Source organism: Monodelphis domestica, chromosome 8 (genome assembly GCF_027887165.1).
Source record: "Monodelphis domestica isolate mMonDom1 chromosome 8, mMonDom1.pri, whole genome shotgun sequence".
Taxonomy (NCBI): Eukaryota; Metazoa; Chordata; class Mammalia; order Didelphimorphia; family Didelphidae; genus Monodelphis; species Monodelphis domestica.
Genome location: NC_077234.1, coordinates 91,578,128 through 91,597,670, shown reverse-complemented (window position 1 = coordinate 91,597,670; position 19,543 = coordinate 91,578,128). Strand labels below are relative to the sequence as shown.

At 37.8% G+C, this 19,543-nt stretch overlaps 1 protein-coding gene across 1 annotated transcript in view; it reads left to right on the top strand.

The window, feature by feature from the left end:
• Positions 1–19,543, top strand: part of CDK15 (cyclin dependent kinase 15) — a 98,087-nt gene that overhangs the window by 56,980 nt on the left and 21,564 nt on the right. The window contains exon 11 of the mRNA XM_001372238.4: positions 11,068–11,116. Within this exon, the coding sequence (XP_001372275.1) occupies positions 11,068–11,116 (49 nt within the window). The remainder of the gene's footprint in view (positions 1–11,067; positions 11,117–19,543) is intronic.

The window sequence follows — 19,543 nt, the reverse complement described above, 5'->3', positions numbered from 1 at the left end:
TCTGAGCCCAAAGGGTTTGGACTATCTCAGTGTGTGGTTGTACATGGGAATGCAAACAGACTTGTAGCTCCCAAGCTGCCTCATAGCTGTCTGGAATGGTCTGTTAGTGGAGTTGTATTCCTAGAGACCAGAGCTGTGCTCGGGCATTAATTAGTAAAAAAAAAAAAAGAAAGAAAAGTTCAGGATCCAAAAGATTCCCTAATCTCCTTATCTAGCTCTAAGGTCTCTGATGACCTCTAGACTTGCATCAATGAATGCCAATTGGGCATCTGGAATTGGATATCCAGTAGATAGCTTATATTCAATATTTCCTAAATTGAACTTATTATCTTTCCCCCAAACCTTCTCCTCTTCCTAATTTCCCTATTACTCTTTGTGTGTATGTGTGTTGTGTGTGTGTGTGTGTGTGTGTGTGTGTGTGATCCTTTTCATAATCACAGAGACTCAAAACCTAGGTGTCTTCTGTGCAGGTGGGAAATTTTCAACACCTGAGCTACATTCCCAGCATCCTTTTATGTTACGTCCTCATTTTACATAAAGATGCTTAGGAGATAAATTTGGCTGAGACCCACACTGCGGGGCTCTTTTGCAGAGTTTGTGCTTTTGGTAAAGTGCTGCAGGTGTGAGTCTCTGGCTCTCTTTGCTCTGCTCACTTGACTGAAAGAACCCTTTTTCTTTTCCTTCTCTTGATTATGATTAAAATCCTACTTCCTTGACTCCTCACCCTGACACACACGCCCTTCTTTCCTTAGGCACTGCCACCACCACAGTGTAGGTGCTTATCTTTTCACACCTGAACTATAGCAGAAGCCTGTTCATTGGTTGATCTTCTGCCCTGAGCATCTCCCTACTCCAGTTCATCCACCACTCAGCTTTCAAAGTAATCAAAATGATTCCTAAAGTGAAGATCTCTACCCCTATACCCCTACTAATAAATTCCACTACAGAATCATATAAAAGTTTCCATTTGGCACTCAAAGTCCTTCATAGTCTAGTCCCACCCCCCAACTTTCAGCCTTATATAACCTTACTCCCCACCCCTCCACCTGCGGTACACCCCAACCCTGTGTTACTGCCCCCTTGCTGTTTCTCAACCAAGACACTTGCATCTCCCAAATCTGGGTATTTCCACTGGTTGCTCCCATACCAAGAACTTTCTCCCTCCTCATCTCTGCTTCTTAACTTCCCTAGTTTCCTTCAAACTCCAACTAAAATTTCCTACAGGAAGCCTTCCTGATTTCCCCTTAATTCTAGTGCTTTCCCTCTGTTGATTATTTCAAACTTACTCTCTTTGTTCCTTGTCTGTACAATTGTTTATATATTGTTTCCTCATTAGTCTGAGTCTCTCAAGAACAAAAGGCTGTCTTTTAGCTTTTTTTTTTTGTATCCTCAGCACTTAGCACAATGCCCAGAACAACATAATAGACTTAAAAAAAAAAAATCTTTACCTTCTGGCTTAGTAACAATTCTTTTTTTTTTTTAAACCCTTACCTTCCGTCTTGGAGTCAATACTGTGTATTTGCTTTAAGGCAGAAGAGTGGTAAGGGCTAGGCAATGGGGGTTAAGTGACTTGCCCAGGGTCACACAGCTGGGAAGTGTCTGAGGCCAGATTTAAACCTAGAACCTCTGTCTCTAGGCCTGACTCTCAATCTACCGAGCTACCCAGTTGCCCCCACTTAGTAACAATTTTAAGACTGAACAGTGTTAAGAGCAATTGGGGTTAGGTGACTTACTCAGGGTCATATAGCTAGGAAGTGTCTGAGGCCAGATTTAAACCCAGGTTCTCCTGATTCGGGGCCTAGTGCTATATCCAATGTACTATTTAGCTGCCCCTAATATAGTTAGTAGGCTCTTAATCAATCTTTATTGACTGACTAACAAAAGGATTTTTAACAGGAAAATAATATAATTATAATAAAATGAAATTCAGGAGGGATAAATGTAAAGGCTTATACACTTGTTCAAAAAATCAATTTCACAGGTAAAAGATGGGGAGGGCAAAGTAATATTAAGCAAATACGGCAGTTCTGAAAAAGATTTAGGGATTTTAGTAGGATTTTAGTGGACTGTAAGCTCTTTAATGAGGCAGAAATGTAATGTGGAAGCCAAAAAACTTAATGTGATTTGAGGCTACCTAGGGAGGTAAGAATCCCACTATTTTCTGACTTCATCTGGAATATTGTGTTCAGTTTTAGGCATCATGGTTTAAGAAGGGTATTGAAAAGTCAGCGAGTGTCCAGAAGAAGGCAACTAGGATTACAAAAAGGCTGGGGTCTATGATGTATTACCCTCAGTTGAAGGAACTGGGGATATTTAGCCAGGAGAAGAGAAGTCTGGGGTCAGAGTGGTGATGGTGGGGGAACTGCACAGATGTGTCTTTAAGGATTTGAAGAATTGTCATTGTAGAAAAAGATATAGAACAGTTCTGTTTGGCCCCAACAGGTAGAATCAGGAACACTGGGTAGGAGTTACAGAGGTAAATTTAGGCTTGATATCAGGGGAAAAATATTAACAATTAGAGTTATCCAAAAGTGGAATGGCCTTCCTGGAGATGTCTTTAAGCATAGACTGGATGGCCATTTGTCCAGTATGTTATAGTGGAGATTCTTTTTCTACGTGAATTGGATTAAACAGCCACCAAGAATCCTTCAAGTGTTTAAATTATGTGATTCCATAAGTCATCTGGTACTACAAGGAAGTCCAAGTCTTCTTGCTTGGTGGAGTTTAGTATTTTGGGTGATTTGCTTGAGACCTGATGCCTCCAAATACTTGAATCTCTTCCACCCGGTCCCCACTTTAAAAGCTCTCACCTTGACACTCACTGGATGCCAGCTCTTCTGCCTCTGGGCTACTGACATCATTTTTGTGAGTCCTTGCATTGGTCTAAAACAAGAATTCTTAACCATTTTTTTTCTGCCCTGGATTTCCCTTCTCAGAATAATATTTTTAAATGCATAAACTAAAATACATATCATGGCAAAAGAAACTAATGGATTGTCCTCTCTCCTGTCACCCTGATCCAAGTTTTATGATTTTATGATTATGATTTTATGATTATTATAGTTCATTTGAAGTCACTCTAGATTTGTTGGATACATTGTGAGTTCTCTAGGCTGTTCACTATGAGTAAACTCCATCTGCCCACTTACTCTGCTATCTGTCTCTCTGTCCATCAGCTGTCTTTCTCCTCTCCTCCCTTTCCTTCGGGAACTATTCATCATGCTTTCTTCTGCGCTTTTGCTGAGCCCAGGGGAGGTAACTGGTAACTAATCTAACATCATAGGTATTACCATCATCTGCAGCATTTGTCCAGTCCTCACTATACCGAGCGCCCCTAAAAAGGGCATCTATAAAAAATGTTGGCCATTGAAGGTAAGATGGGATCAGAAAACCCACTTTGTGGTTTGTGCCCCTCAGCGCACGCTTGCTTTTGGAATCTCTGTCCTAAAGTGATTAAGACATTTTGGTAACAGGTTTCTAAAATGCCCTATCAGTGGGATCATAGTTTTCTGTACTTGACTTGGAATTCCAGCAGCCTTGCCTCCCAGATGCTAATGAAGGGCCCAGCATTTGAGATGCTATGAACCATGATTGGGCTCATTACTATTTCACTCCTAAAGCTCAGCAAAAAAGCTCCTGGGGAGTTACTATTAACATCTTTATTAACCCATTCCCCAAATCAGTCACTGAAATTAATTTAGATACACATTCTACTTTGATCTTCATTAACAGTTTCTCCTAGTCCCTACATTTATTTATAGTTTTCTCATCTTTAATTTATTTGGTGGCAATTATTAGTTTATAGTGAGCGGAAATGCATGATCTTAGAGACGGGGAAAAATAGTAGCAAATCAAAAGCAGGTAAAATGATTTTATGGAAAAAATCATCAAGTTCTTTCTTAGCCCGGGGAAGAGAGATGCTTTGGGCCTAAACTGTCATTGGTTCAATTTGAACACTCACCTTTTCCTTTCCAAGATCTTGATGAAACTCTAAAATAAAGAAATATCTTTAAATAAGTTCCTCAGTGTTATATTAAAGTAATTTAAATAGAATTTTGATAAATACATCTTAACTCCCCATCAAATAACTTTTTTTCTGGCACATAATTGTTGTTTATTTTTTAATTTTTAGAAAATTTTATTTAGTCAATTTAGAACATTATTCCTTGGTTTAAGTGCTTTTTGTAGGTGACTGAGGTCACATCTCCTAAAGTGAGAGGACACTTTAAAAATATGTGGTCTGTTTGTGTCTGCCATAGCAGCTGCTGCCTTACTTGAGTAAATGGATTTCCTTGCCATTTGGATAAAAGGGACTATGTTATTATGCTCTGGGATTACCAAGGCTTATAGTCTCTTCTTGTATGGTCAGGATGCCAAAGTATTCTCAGGACATATTGAGAAAGGTCATATCATTTCCTAATCTGGAAATTAGAAGTTGGACTAATGATCTCTGATGTCCCTTCTAGTTCTAGACTTGATCTTATCATCCTTTAAGCACTGTTCTAGGCTCTGGGGCTACAAAAACAAAAGTAGAGTAGTCCCCTGAAGAGTTTTCATTTTACCATTAAAAAACTTGCAATTTTTAGACTTTTGATTAAAAAAAATGGAGTAAATGGACTTTTTAGATGTTGGAATCTCTCCAAGAGTTAGTCAATTCCTGACAGTATCCTTATGTTAGAAGTTAGGATTCCCTTTGGAAGGCAACCAAGATACCTGGGCACTACACCTCGGATTTTTCCTCATCTCTCTCTATCTCTTGAACTGATGGGAGCATAAGCTAGAAAAGGCCTTACAGTTCATCTAGTCTAATATTCTCATTTTATAAATGAGAAAGCTGACACCTGGAGAGGCCAAGGTGCACAGTAAGTGGGAGAGCCAAGATTCCAACCCACATCTTCTGACTGAATCCAATGCCCTGTCTACTATACTGTATACTATACTATACAGTTCTTTAGAAGCAACTTTCAAATCCCTAGTCATTTACCATGAGTTTCCCATGACAAATAGCCATTTTTAGATGTCTCAAGAAAGTTGATTTTATATGAATAATATGGAAATCGGTTTTGAACAATGATACACGTATAACCCAGTGGAATTGCTTGTCATCTCCAAGATGAGGGATGGAAGAGGGGAGGGAGAGAATATGAATCATGGAACCATGGAAAAATATTCTTAATTAATTAATTAATCATTCTGGACAATTATAAAAAGAAAGAAAGTTGATTTTAAATCTTTGGGAAGAAATATAGATGTGAGTCCCATAACCCCATTCCAAAGGATATCTTCCTCAATATGACTTGAGAGTACTTTGGCATCCTTACCATACATGAAGACACTTAGAGATGCTAAATAATCCCATTTACTCAAGAAAGACAACAGCTATTAGAGCAGAGCAAATGGTGCATGTGTTTCCCTGCCCTGCCTCAGCTTTAACAAAACACTGTCATATATATATATATATATATATATATATATATATATATATACACACACATATATATATGTGTATATAAACATATGTAAACTTTACAGTCATTTAAAGGTTTTTTTTTTTGAAGTTACTACTTAAAATAGCCAAGGAAGAGCAAGAACATTATCAGCCACTTAAAAATATGGTATCTCAAGAATGTCTTGTATTTGAGAAATACTGGGAGACATAGTTCAGCAAGATAACCCTAGGGCTATTGTGACCAACCTAGTAACTGGAAAATGTTATGAGCAGAGAGTCCAATCAGTGATGCTAGTCACTAATCAGCAAGTGCTTGTTGACTAAGCAGTCGCCATGTTTCCATCAGCTGTGAATTTGACTTCATTAAACATTTATACAAAATATAGCCTTTTGTTAGGGGAGTCACAGCCCCTGCCCTCGTTTTTTACTTTAGGGCTCTGATTAAGACGTTCCACTGCAGATTGGTCTCCTTTTGCAATTTGCTGATGTCTCTCCTGAGAATTTCCGTTGTACTTGATGGGAATCCTAAAAAGATTTGGAAGGTAAAGGGAAGGGGGCACAAGTCTTATACTAATGATTTACTACAAAACAGTGGTGATGAGAGAGAAGAGCAGGATACATACAGACTTGTTATTTTTAGAAGAGGTAGAAAACAGAAGAATCAATTCCTTCTGGAATGGTGCTGGGTAAAACACTTATCTGTTTGGGGAGCATTCTTTCATTGATTGGAGCTGTTTAACTACAGGAAAAATCAATATGAGAGAGGCAAGGTCACTTTGCATCATGTTATCTACATGGGAATGGGAGGGTGGGCTGGAACAAGACAAAAGTTTGGGGATTTAAAAGCCTTGATTGTGCTCCCCTGACCTTGGACAAGTCAATTTCTCTGTGCCTCAGTTTATCCAAGTATGAGACAGTCTGAAGAGAAAAATATTTTATAGTTAATCAGGCAACTGGAAAATATTTATTTAGTCTCTGCTGTGTGCGCAAGAAACTGTGCTTTAAGGTCCATAATTTCAGGAAGCATTTAATCATCATCAGGAAACATGAAATCTTCCTTTTACTGAGAGTATTTATGAGAATTGGGTTCTGTTTTTGATATCATGCTTCTGTTGCATTAGTCACAACTTAAAATCTACATCCTTGATTTTTTTTTTAAAAAAGGAGCTCATTTTGTACTTAACTGTTAAAGGGAATAAATGTGGTCACATGACCATGATCAAGTCACAACAATGAATCTCCTGACCACCCCTTTTTTTTTTTTTAACAAAACTCTTTACCTTCTGTCTTAGCACTGATACCAAACGTAAGTTCCAAGGCAGAAGAGCATTTAGGACTAGGCAACTGGGCTTAAGTAATTAGCCACATAGCTAAGAAGTGTCTGAAGCTACATTTGAATCCAGGACCTTCCATTTCTAGTCCTGGAGCTCTATGCACTGAACCCCTAGCTATCCCAGTTAACTTTTCCATATTCCTGTTTCCTGCCAACCGATGGAATCGTGGTGTATACAGGGTTGTGCTGGTAAATGTTTGACAACTGCCTCTTTTTAAAAAAGTGTGTATGGCATACTCTTAGGTTTAATCAGCATTATTAGCATTTTTTCTAGGGGCGGGCATCTGTGTTGAAGCCCCTTGAAACCACAGCTGAAATAAATACAACATTTTTTCTCTCACTTTATTGAGTCTAGAGATAAAATAATAAATCAAGTCATGATACGAATGAAGTATTTACTGGTTCCAGGAGTACAAATACTCCCACGGAAAATCCAACAATTGGCTGTTATGTATCAGTATGAGCTGACTCTTAATACACAGGAGGCAGAAGCCATCTCAAGATGAGGAAATCTCTTTAACAACAATTAGGATTATCTAAATGTTCAGTGTATTTCCTTGAGAAATAATGAGTTCTCTGTCACTAGTTTTGGTGATCTTTTTTTTAATTGAAAATTTTTATTTAATTAATTTAGAATATTTTTCCATGGTTACATGATTCATTTTCTCTCCCCCCCCCCATAGTCAATGTGCAATTCCACTGGGTTTTACAGGTGTCATTGATCAAGACCTATTTCCATATTATTGATATTTGCACCAGGGTGATCATTTAGAGTCTATATCCCCAATCATATCCCTATCGAACCATGTGATCAAGTATTTGTTTTTCTCCTGTGTTTCTACTCCCACCGTTCTTCCTCTGGATGTGAATAGCATTCTTTCTCATAAGTCTTTGGTGATCTTTAAAGGGAGGCTGGACAACCATATGTCAGGGGCATTATAAAAGGGAATCCTTCTTTAGGATAATGGAAAAAAAATATTGGTTTTGGAATCAAAGGGCCTGAATTCAAATTCTGCCTTTGATACTTAATTTATTGATAATTGTGATACCTGCATGACTCTGGACAAATCACATAACCTGCAGGTTTGGTTTGCTAATCTATAAAAAGAGGAAACGACTCTTCCTACCTTTCGACCCTTCCAATTCTAAATCTATGAATTTATGTAACCTCTAGAGTCCCTTCCAATTCAGATTATGTGACTTCAAGTCCAGTGGTCTTTTTACTAAGAATGTGATTCTTTATTAGATAAAGCACAAACTTAAAAGAACATTGCTCAATTGTGGCTAGGTGGCTCAGTGGATAGAGCACCAAGTCTAGAGAGGGGAGGTCCTAGATTCAAATCTGATCTCAGATACTTCCTAGCTGTGTGACCTGGGCCAAGTCACTTAATCCCAATCATCTAGCTCTTACAGCTCTGTATTTATTATTGATTCCAAGCCAGAAGGTAAAGGTTTTTATTAAAAATAAATAAATAGAAAAAATTGCTCCAACCGGTGTTATTTAAGCCATTCTTTTTAAATGCTCACATTCAGAAAGTACATCATTTCCATACTAGTAAGTAGGGGAAAGGCTGGATGTTAAAAATGTGGTGAGTCATTTAGTTTGAAGCCCTAAACTTGAAAGACGGGTTGAGGGCCCTGCCTCTTTCTCTCTCAATAACTTGCATACCCTGATACTCCTCTTTGAAAATATTGAGTTCATGCCAGGAGATTTGGAGAATAGCGTTTTCATACACATTGTTCCTGCATCAAATGGCCAAGGAGATTCTGGAAGTAGAAACTTGAAGCAATTACCCAAGTACCTAAAATTTACTCAGCTCAGTTTGATCCACTTATAAACCTCGAGTTTTTAACCAAGCCTAAGGATCTTGGTGACTGAAGGTAAAGTTTCAACTCTGTCTTTTAGAGGTGAGAAATCAAATGGCTTGTACTTGTAGTATAAGCTAATGGAATCAATTGACCAATAAGCATTTACTAACTGCCTGTTCTAAACTAATCCCATAACTGTGAAAAGAGCAAAAGTTATTGGGGATGTCGGTTCTAACTCTGATACTTGTACATGGTATGAATTTGTTTTGCAGACTTTAAATGATTTGGTCTATTTCTCCAAATGGAAAATGGGTCTAATAAAGTAACCTTCTGCTGCCTCTAAAGGATGATGTTAGGTGGTTTTCAGAAGAAATAGTGGGGGGTGGAGATGGGAATAAAGATTGTTTTCTTCTCTACCTCCTCCCACTCACCTTCTGTCACTTGAAATCTGAGACAGCTAGAGAGGAACAAAAGATGCACCACAAGAACAGGAAAAAGAGCCAATATAGATCTGCTTTGTTTGAAGATACAATGAGGAGGAGGAGGAAGAGAGAGGATATCTATATAGGAATAGATAGGAGGAAGGAGCAAGAAGGAGGAGATAAGAAAGGCAAGAAAGTCTGAAAAATGTAGAAGGGGGGGGGGGAATGAGCACCAAAAACATAAGACAAGCTAGAAAGAGAGAAGTGTTGGAGGCAAAGGAAGGGGAAAGCCTAGGAGGTCCCAAGGAGAATGTAAAACACCATTGTATTATGAACATGCAATAAATAATATCAGAATATAATAGGCTAGAGATCCAGTCTCTAAGGGTTTGAAGGAAGACGGACTGGAGAAAAAGAAAAAAAGAAGGAATAAAAATTTGAGTTATTGTGTTTATGTAGAACTAGGACATAGGACTGAATGAGTATTTATAGAATTGGGGTTGGGGAGATGGTATTGTTAGGGAAAACTTTTAATATATAGCATGAAAATCCCTTATTTAGTCTGTGATTTTAAAATGAGGGTATAACAATGAGAACTTTGAAAACTGATCATAGCACTGTGGTTTTTGTTATTTTATTATAAATTCCACACCATTGGCAAAATCTACCAGGTAGTACTTCTTTGGATATATGAGCTCTTTGATGTGGGCATTTCCATTATCAGTGCAAGTTGCAACCCACCTGTTCCTTCTTTTTCTTATTAGCATGGTGTTGTGGATAGAAGGAAGGCATGGATTCAAATCCTGCTTCTCATATTGAGTGCCCATGTGACCAAGAAAAAGTCACTTAATCTCTAAGTCTCACTTTCCTCATCTGTAAAATGGGGATTAAAAACAATAATACTATACTAGTAGGACCTATTTCACATGTCTACTATGAAGTTCAGAGGAACTTCATATGGAAAATGTTTTGAAATTTTTTAAAGCACTGTATAAATATCAGTGCTGATCTATATTTAAATGCAAATGCCAAATATGCTCCATAGGCAAATAAAAATGATTTTCTAATTATCCATTTTGGATTATTCCTACCAGAACATCAGTGTGCTTTCATCACTGTGCGTAATTGAGAATTGGTTATATCTACAGTTATCATAAGGTAATAAAAACACTTCCAAAAGTTGCATTGTCTAGAGCAGCTGGTAACACAGTGGATAGAGTACTGAGCCTGGAGTCTAGTTTAAATCAGGCCTCAAAAACTAGCTGGGCAAGTCACTTAACTTCTGCTTGCCTCAGTTTTCTCCTCTGTAAAATAAGAATGATAAAAGAACTTACCTTGCAGGAATATTGTGAGGATCAAATGAGATAATATATGTCAAAAGTGCTTAGCACAGAGCCTGGCACATAGTAGGTACTATATAAATCTCCTTCCTTTATTATCTTGCTTCATTTATCAGTGAAATTGTTGCTATTTTGCCCTGTAATCATGCTCATGCCTTTTCATATGGATATGTTTTTTTTTCCTTCTGGCAACAAAATTGGAACATTTTCTAGGTTAATGATTTTAGCTATTAGTTTCTCCACAAAGTTGCCTTGCTACATGTATATATATATATATACTTGTAACATGTATATATATTTGGTGTATATTTATACATGTACATTTTGACTGCTCTCCCCTTCCTGTCCCCCAATAGAATGTAAGATCCTTAACAGAAGTGGCTGTTTCATTGTTTCTCCTTGTTATTCCTAGTACCTTGAACTCAGCCCAGCACATAGTAGGCATAAATAAATAAATGAATGTTTCTTTGTCTGGTTTCTCTTGTACTCCCAGCACTGAGGACATCCTTCTGCATACAGCTGGTATTCTAGAATTTCTTGTTAGCTAACTCGGGATTTAGTGATTCCTGCTCCAAAGCCTTTAGAATGTTCATAAAATAGTTGGCAATGCCTTAAAGAATGCTATTGGCATAGGATTAGTTGGTTTTTAGGTGAGGGAGGGTGTTTCCCCCCATCCACTTCATTTTTAATCATTCTGTGGAATTCCTTTTCCAGAGTGGTTCCTGCTGAGTAAGCCCCAAGGTCTCCAGGTCGTCTGGAACAGGTAAAGCCCCTAGAGCGTTCTTTTTCTAAGTAGAGACCAAAAAGAGAAGTGGATCTAGGACCTAGCGGGATCACTGAGCACCTGAATCTGTCCACGGTAGGCACCGTGGAAATGCACCAGGCGGCGGATAGGATGCTGTCTGTGAGTTTGTTAGTTTTTCTGTATAACCATTTTACTCTCAGGGCTTTCGGTCATTAAATTTGTTTTGTGCCCCCTCAGCCGAGCACTAGATCCTTAGAGGGGGGAGTGTTAGCTAGCCGGAAAACCTTGTGGGTTTATTATTCTCATACACATAGAAACTAAACATCATTGAGTGGCTATTTGGGCTGGGGGCATTTGATTCATGGAGGTCATGCTTTCCCAGGCCCTCTCTGCGCAGTCTCAGCTCAGACCAGGGCAGACTTTTATTACCGGCTTTCAACAAACCCCGGTTTCTTTTGCAAAGAAAAACAGATAATAGGGACATTCCCAGAATAGTTAGCTAACTAAGCTGCGCCAGGCAACCTAGAGGCTAGAGAAGAACTCGGCGTCTTCGGACAATGACCAATTACAATAACGGGCATTATTTGATCGGAGACTAATTAGCCAAGGCCCTGTTCTTTTTGCTTCACTGAAGTCGCAGAAAGCACATCGAAGGAAACATTAGAGAGAGGGAGAGACTGGGAAAAGGAGCTCAAATGTCAAAGGAAAACACACTTTCGCAGGTGGGGAGATGGAGAAAAAGACTTCATTCGCTGAGATCTATCTGAATCTGACGATATTTTCCACTGAAAACCCCATTTCTTCGAAGCAAAGAACCCTGAGTTTGCTCTTTCCCCTCTTTGGATGCTTTTTAAAGTTCGTGAGCACGGAGGAGGGTGGGGGTTGGGTCCAACTCGGCAGCTTCGGTGTATGGCACAAACACGAATTCATATCGAAAGATACCAGGGACGCCAGCATGGCTTCGTGATCCTCTGCTGGTTTTAGGCCTGCGAGAGATCCAGTGTCAGTTCCCAAGCCAGCTGGGAGGTAGGCTTAAGGGGACTTTCATTTATCATCTTGTTCCAAGGATGGCCCGAACACAACTTTGTAAACTCCCTCTCGTCTGCGCGCCGATGGTTGCGTTCCTTCATTTCCCTAAACTGCAAAATGTTTCTCCCCTAAAACAAAAAAATAATAAACCCCCCAACCCTAAATAAAAATGTACATCATGCCACACAGGGAAGGATGCTTTGCATTAGGGATAGGCAGGATGGAACTTTTCTGAAGGCTTCTCTGGGTTTGTCTACTCTTTATTCCCCTGAGCCTGCCCATCCAGACACCTTTCCTTGACCATTTTTGTTATTGTTCAGTCGTTTCAGTGGTGTCTGACTCTTTGTAACCCCATTTGGGGTTTTCTTGGAGTGGTTTGCCATTTCCTTCTGGCTCATTTGCCAGATGAGGAAACTGAGGCAAACAAGGTTACACAGCTTGTAAGCTTCTATGGTCAGATTTGAACTCATGAAGATGGCTGTGCTACCTAGCTGCCCTTCCCTTGCTCAGAACCCTATCTCATTGTCAGTGCTTATAGTTTAGGCTTCATTCACAACCCCTTTGGCTCCTGGAACCCTAAAACTCCCTTCCCTAGCAACCACTCCCCTCTCTATGTTGCTTTTCCCATTAGAGTGTAAGGTCTTTAGGGGCAAGGACTGTCTCTTTTTAAAAATTGATACAAAATACAAATCTTCAGGTCCTGGGATGTGTCTGGCAGATAGTCAAGATGTTTTTGGTTGTTGTTTTTTTTTCATCCATTAATGGAACAATGCACATATCTCACAAAAATATAAAGCATGCTGAAAAAATGATCAGCACTCTGCCACCATCTCTGGGTCATTCAGTCTGGGGATAACATCTTGGCTCCTGAGAGGGGTCATGGTGGTCACTGGTCTACATAATCCTACAGACTGTATTCAGTGAAATGCCCATGGTTTCATAGAGGTCTCTGTTGGTGTAGACTTATCAAAAAGCTACCCACATATGCTCCTTGACCTGACTAGCAAGCAACAATAAAGCATTACCTGGGTTGTTTCTGGCAAATAACAATGTGTGTGATGTACTTGGGAAGTTGCTTGTAGCAATCTTGTAGGATCTGGGTTCCAGCCTCAGTTTTGCCCCTAATTACCAATATTGACCTTAGCCAAATCACCTCAGTTTCCTCATCTGGAAATCCCTGGTCTTCCCAGAGCTATAGATTTCTTTTGGATCTGAATCTATGGTCCAATGAATAACTAGAAAGAATGTTTCCCCAGCAAAACAAATGAATTTCTTTTAAAGGAAACTGTAAGCAAACATGAAGTTGGTGTAGAAATAGGCTAGTTACCTGGATTCAAATTCTTACACTATTATTTTGTTGCTGTGTGACCACGAGTGGCCCTTAACTTCTCTGAGCTCTGGTTTTCTCATCAGTAAAATGAAGAGTTCAAACTATATCAGAGGGTCTTAACCTTTTTTATGTTACGGATCTCTTTGATAGTCAAAGGAAACTTATGAACCCTTCTCAGAATAATGTTTTTAAAAATATTTATTTAATAGCATCATAAAAATGCATCAAATAAAATATATCATATCAGAAAGGAAACCAATTATAGTAAAATAAGGTTATCAAAAAAAATTTTTTTTAAGGAAGTTCTGGGGGCAGCTGGGTAGCTCAGTGGATTGAGAGCCAGGCCTAGAGAGGGGAGGTCCTAGGTTCAAATTTGACCTCAGACACTTCCCAAGCTGTGTGACCCTGGGCAAGTTACTTAACCCCCATTGCCTAGCCCTTACCACTCTTCTGCCTTGCAACCAGTATACAGTATTGATTCCAAGTCAGAAGGTAAGGGTTCTAAAAAAAATAAAAAATAAAATAAAAACAAAAAGGAAGTTCCTAGATCTGAAGCCTCCAGACCAAAGGATTTCCAGGGTTGTTCCAGCTCCAAATCTTATGGTCCTCATCTTTTGAGCTAATGGAATTCCAGTGAATTGTCATGGAGATTCCTTGTATCCAAAGCCAGTCTATTTGTGAAGAAATCAAGGCTTTTGCCAAAAAGTCCTAAGAGTATCCAGATTCTAGATATGTTCTAAGATGGGCTAGCTAGTGCTTTTCCCAAGCAATCACTTGAGACTGACTTGAATTTTATTGTTTTCCATGTTCTTATTATTCTATTTCTTGTTATAAATTTTTAAAATATGTTGTTGATATCTTCATACACAGAAAAACTTTCAGAATACATGCATAATTGCAACATTTCAGAATTTTAATAATCACTGGACTCTGTCACTTCTGAAATTGAGCCACTAAAAGAGTACCATGTCCTTTGGCTTGATATTGGAAAGAAAAGTACACGATAGAGTCCTTTAAATTTGTTACTAATGAGCTCTTTATAATAGTGTAGGTCTTCTTTGTCCTGCTAAGTACCTTTGACATGAATCTACTGGATGTAGGGCCAGAGCCCACTCCTGATTTCTCATCGTCTAGTCTAGCAGGAAATGTATCTGAGGACATAGAGATGACTATCATAATTTACTTTCATGACAGCCGCATTTTTATGCCATTTTTAAGCCTTAAAGTAGGAGGTACATCTGCTCTATGTGGGAAATATTTCAGAAGGTGTCAATCAGAGAAGGTGAGAAGCCAGTACGAAATGTGATGGAGAAGGCAAGATCAAAGTTTTATTCCTAGAATAAATATTCCTAGAAAAGCTTACTTTTTCCCAGCCTCAAAACCTAAGCATAGCCATAATACATATATGGGTGATCATCTTAAGAATAAATATAATTGGATGGGGAGGGTGGGATCAAGTCATTAGCCCATGAACTTCCCATTAGTGCTTCTCTTGCTAAAGGTTGTCTAGTCACGTCATGAAACATAAAAAAAGCACAGATCACTGGCATCATTAACACACCCTGAGCCTTTGGCACCTGGCACAAGCTTCACAAAATCCACTCTTATATAAACTATTAAAGAAACATTCAAATTGTGGAGAGAGTAGGAGATGGGATAAGAAAGGACCCAAGTCTCATGGGGTGGGGGAGAAAGAAAGATGCCCTGGTCCACCCCCCATTTGCTGCTTGGGAGGCCACCTGGGAGATAAAGTACTGGGTGGGACAAAGTTGAAGAGGAATTGACCTAAAATGCAACTGCTTGGTAGGGTGTGGTCTGGTGGTGGGAACTGTGCCATCTGTTAACTTCCTAATTATTCTAACTATGTGCTAAGCTCAGTTGTTTCTATACTCCTGGAATTTAAGTATTGTCAGTACTCTTAATTCTGGTGCTCTTGGGCAAAGGTCTTGTTGCCTCATCCCAGTTATAGATCTCTCTACCTGTCCTCATAATTGCCAGCCACCTGGCAGGAGAGATGATTGTATATAGCTGTGGTTTGTAGAGGCAAGATCAGAATTATTGTCAAGCACAAAAAAAAAAATTTTTTTAAGCCTTAACTTGGCATATCCCTGAGTAAGATGGACAGATTTATATCACTATTCATAAATCTCTCTCTCTCTCTCTCTCTCTCTCTCTCTCTCTCTCTCTCTCTCTCTCTCTCTCTCTCTCTCTCTCTCTCTGTCCCTGCCTCTGTCTCTGTCTCTGTCTGTCTCTGTCTCTGTCTCTGTCTCTGTCTCTGTCTCTGTCTCTGTCTCTCTCTCTCTCATTAGAATATAAATTCCTTAAGGGAAAGTACTATTTTTTTCTACTTTGTATCCTTCTTCCCATTTCTCTTATTTATTTTCAGCATTCCTTTCTTAGAATTTTGAGTTTCTAAATCTCCTCCCTCCCAATTCTTCACTATCCATCTGAAAAGTGACAGTTTTATTTCTTTGTTGTCTATTTTTAGTACTTTAATTTTTTTCTTGTCTTATTGGTATACCCATCATTTCTATTACAAAACTGAATGACAGTGGTGATAATAGACATCCGTACTTCACCCTTGATTTTAGTGAGAAGACTCCTAGTTTAGCCCTATTACAGAAAATGTTTACTACTGGTTTTAGATAGATGCTACTTATTTTAAGAAAAGTTGCACTTATTCCTAGGCTTTCTAGTGTTTTGGGATGCCATATTTTTTCAAAAGCTTTTTTCTGGGTCTATTGATATGACCATATTATTTTTAATTTTTGGTATTAATATGGTCACTTATATTTATAGTTTTCCTAATATATTGTGTCATTGGTTTAGGTACTGTTAGAATGATTTTTAGGAAAGGGGAGGAAAGGAAGGTTATACAAAGGGAGAATGCACATATAAATAAAAATTGAATTTATTAACAGGTAAAGGAAAGGTTTGGGGAATGAGGGGAAGAGGTTAGCATCTGACAATTAACCCCGTTATTAAACCCACTATCTAAATACTCTCATCTAAATACCCAAGTTTCCTAAGCTTTCTCATACACAGAGAGTCCTTGGTGGATCAGGTACAGGGATCCAGCTAAGTCCTCAATAGTCCCAGGGAAAAAAGGTTTTCTCCAAGTTTCACTCCATCCACCAGAGTGTATGGAGATGTCCTCTCACCCTCGTTTGGTGAAATTCAAAGAGGCTGCTTGCTAGCTGTCCAGGGGAGTCCAGGAGAGATCAAATTTTCACCTGCCAGGCTTCACTTTCAGTTCCAAAGTGTCTGTTGGAAACCTGCTCCTTTCAACAGTTTAGAACCTGACCCAGTGGCTCTCGGAATCCAGGCTTGCCAAATATCCTCTTGCTACTTTTCCTTCCCTTACTACAATACCAAAACCGTATATATGTCATAAAAGGAATGTGGTAGAAATTCTTTTTATACATTTTTTCAAGTAGTTTATATACCATTGGGACTATTCCTTAAATTTTCAGTAGAATTCATTTGTAAATCTATCTGGTCCTGAGGATTTTTTCTTAGGAAGTTTATTTATGGCTGGTACAATGCTTTTTTCTAAAATAGGGTTATTTTTTCTTCTGTTAATCTGGGTAATTTTTGTTTTTGTGAATACCTGTTTCACTTAGATTGTCAGTCTTACTGTTTTATATTTGGGCAAAAATAACTCCTCATAATTTATTTAATTTCATCTTCATTGGTTCAATCACATTTTTATTCTTGATACTAGTAACTGATTTTTTTATTTCTTTAATCAAATTAACTAAATATTTATCTGTTTTATTGCCCCCCCCCAAAACCAGCTCCTAGTTTTGTTTACTAGTTCAATGGGTTTTTTTAACTTTCAATTTTATTAATCTCTCTGATTTTCAGTATATCTATTTTGGTGTTTAATTGGATATTTTTAAATTGCTCTTTTTCTAATTTATTTATTTATTTTTTTTAACCCTTATCTTCTGTCTTGGAATAAATACTGTGTATTGGTTCCAAGGCAGAAGAGGCAATGGGAGTTAAGTGACTTTCCCAGGGTCACACAGCTGGGAAGTGTCCGAGACCAGATTTGAACCTAGAATCTCCCATCTCTAGGCCTTGCTCTCAATCCACTGAGCTACTCAGATGCCCCCTTTTTCTAATTTTTTAAACTGCATACCTAATTCATTGATATGATCTCTCTCTCTCTCTCTCTCTCTCTCTCTCTCTCTCTCTCTCTCTCTCTCTCTCTCTCTCTCTTTTATTGAAGTAAGCATTTAGAGATATAAATATCTCCCTGAGCACTACTTTGGCTGCATCCCACAAATTTTAATATTTTGCTTCATTTTTGTCATTACCTTTATAAGGAACTTATTGACTGTTTTTATTATTTGTTCTTTGATTCACTCATTCTTTCTTTAGGATTAGATTATTTAGTTTCTAATTAATTTTTAATTTGTGCTCTCATAGTCCTTTACTAAATGTAATGCAACATGATCAGAAAAGGGTGCATTTAATATTTCTTGTTTTCTGCATTTGGTTGTGAGGTTCATTTTTGTAAGGGTGCTATGCACAGCTATAAAAAAGTATAGTCTTTTCTATTACCATTCAATTTTCTTTAGAGGTCTATCATCTCTAAGCTTTCTAAAATTCTATTCATCACCTTAAACTCTTTCTTATTTATTTTATAAATAGATTATTCATTTATTTTATTTTTATGGTTCTAAGAGGGGAAAGTGCCACTAGTATAGTTTTACCATGTATTTACTCTTTTAACTCATTTAACTTTTTCTTTAAGAATTTGGGTGTTACAGCATTTAGCACATATATGTTTAGTATTAATATTGTTTCATCATATGTGGTACCTTTTAGCAAGAAGTAAATTGTCTGCTTATCTCTTAATTTTTGAAATTTAATTTTACTTTTTGCTTTAAGATCATTATTACTATTTCTGCTTAAAATTTTTTTTAACTGAAACAAAATTGATTTTTTTCCAGCCCTTTATTTTAACCCTGTATGGCTCTTTCTATATCAACTATGTTTCTTGTAAATATGTAATGTAAATGTAACGTAAATAACATTTTTAGATGCTGGTTTCTAATGCATTCTACTATCTACTTCCATTTTGTGGGTAATCCATAGTTGATTACTGACTGCACATTTCTCTCTATCCTTTTTTCTTCTATTTATCCTTCTCTCTGTCCCTCCTCAAAAGTCTACTTTGTTTCTGAACACTGCCTCCCTTAATTTGCTCTATTATTAACACCACCTCCACTTCCTGCAACCCATAGCCCTTTCTTTGTTCACTTATCTCCTTTCTCTCCTACTTCCTTGTTGGGTAAGATAGATTTCTATACTTAAACGAATGTATATGTATATATATATATACTTGAACCAATTTAGATGAGAGTGAAATTCAAACATTGCTCCCTGTCATTTCCCTCTCCACTGTAAAAGCTTTTTAAAGTGAGGTATTTTCCTTTCTTCCTCTCCCTTCTCCCAATGCATTCTTTTTTTTACCCATCCATTTTTTTAGATTATTCCAACATAATTGAATAATTCTCATGTCCTCTTTCCACACAGAGTCCTTCAAACTGCCATAATAATTATTAAGTTATTAGGAGCTACATGTATCATATTCCCATATAGGAATGAAAACAGTTTAATCTTGTTCAGTTGTTTCAATCATAGCTTACTCTTTATAACCTTATTTGGGATTTTCTTGGCAAAGATACTGGAGTGTCTTTTCTTTTCTCCAGCTCATTTTACAGATGAGTAAACTAAGATAAATAGGCTAAGTGATTTTCCCCAGTATGACACAGTAAGCATCTAAAACTAGATGTGAACTCAGGAATATGAATTTTCTTGATTCCAGCTGCTCTATGCCACATAGCTGCCCCTCTTTTAAATCTTATTAAGTTTCTTATATTTTATTATTTAATGTTTATTTACTTTTTTTAGTCTTATATTTGAAAGCCAGATTTTCTGTTCATTTCTAGTCTTTTCTTTAAGAATACTTGAAAAGCTTCTATTATATTAAATAGGCATTATTCCCCTAAAAGGATTGTATTCAGTTTTGCTGTGTAGGCTATTCTTGGTTGTAATCCTTGTTCTTTTGACTT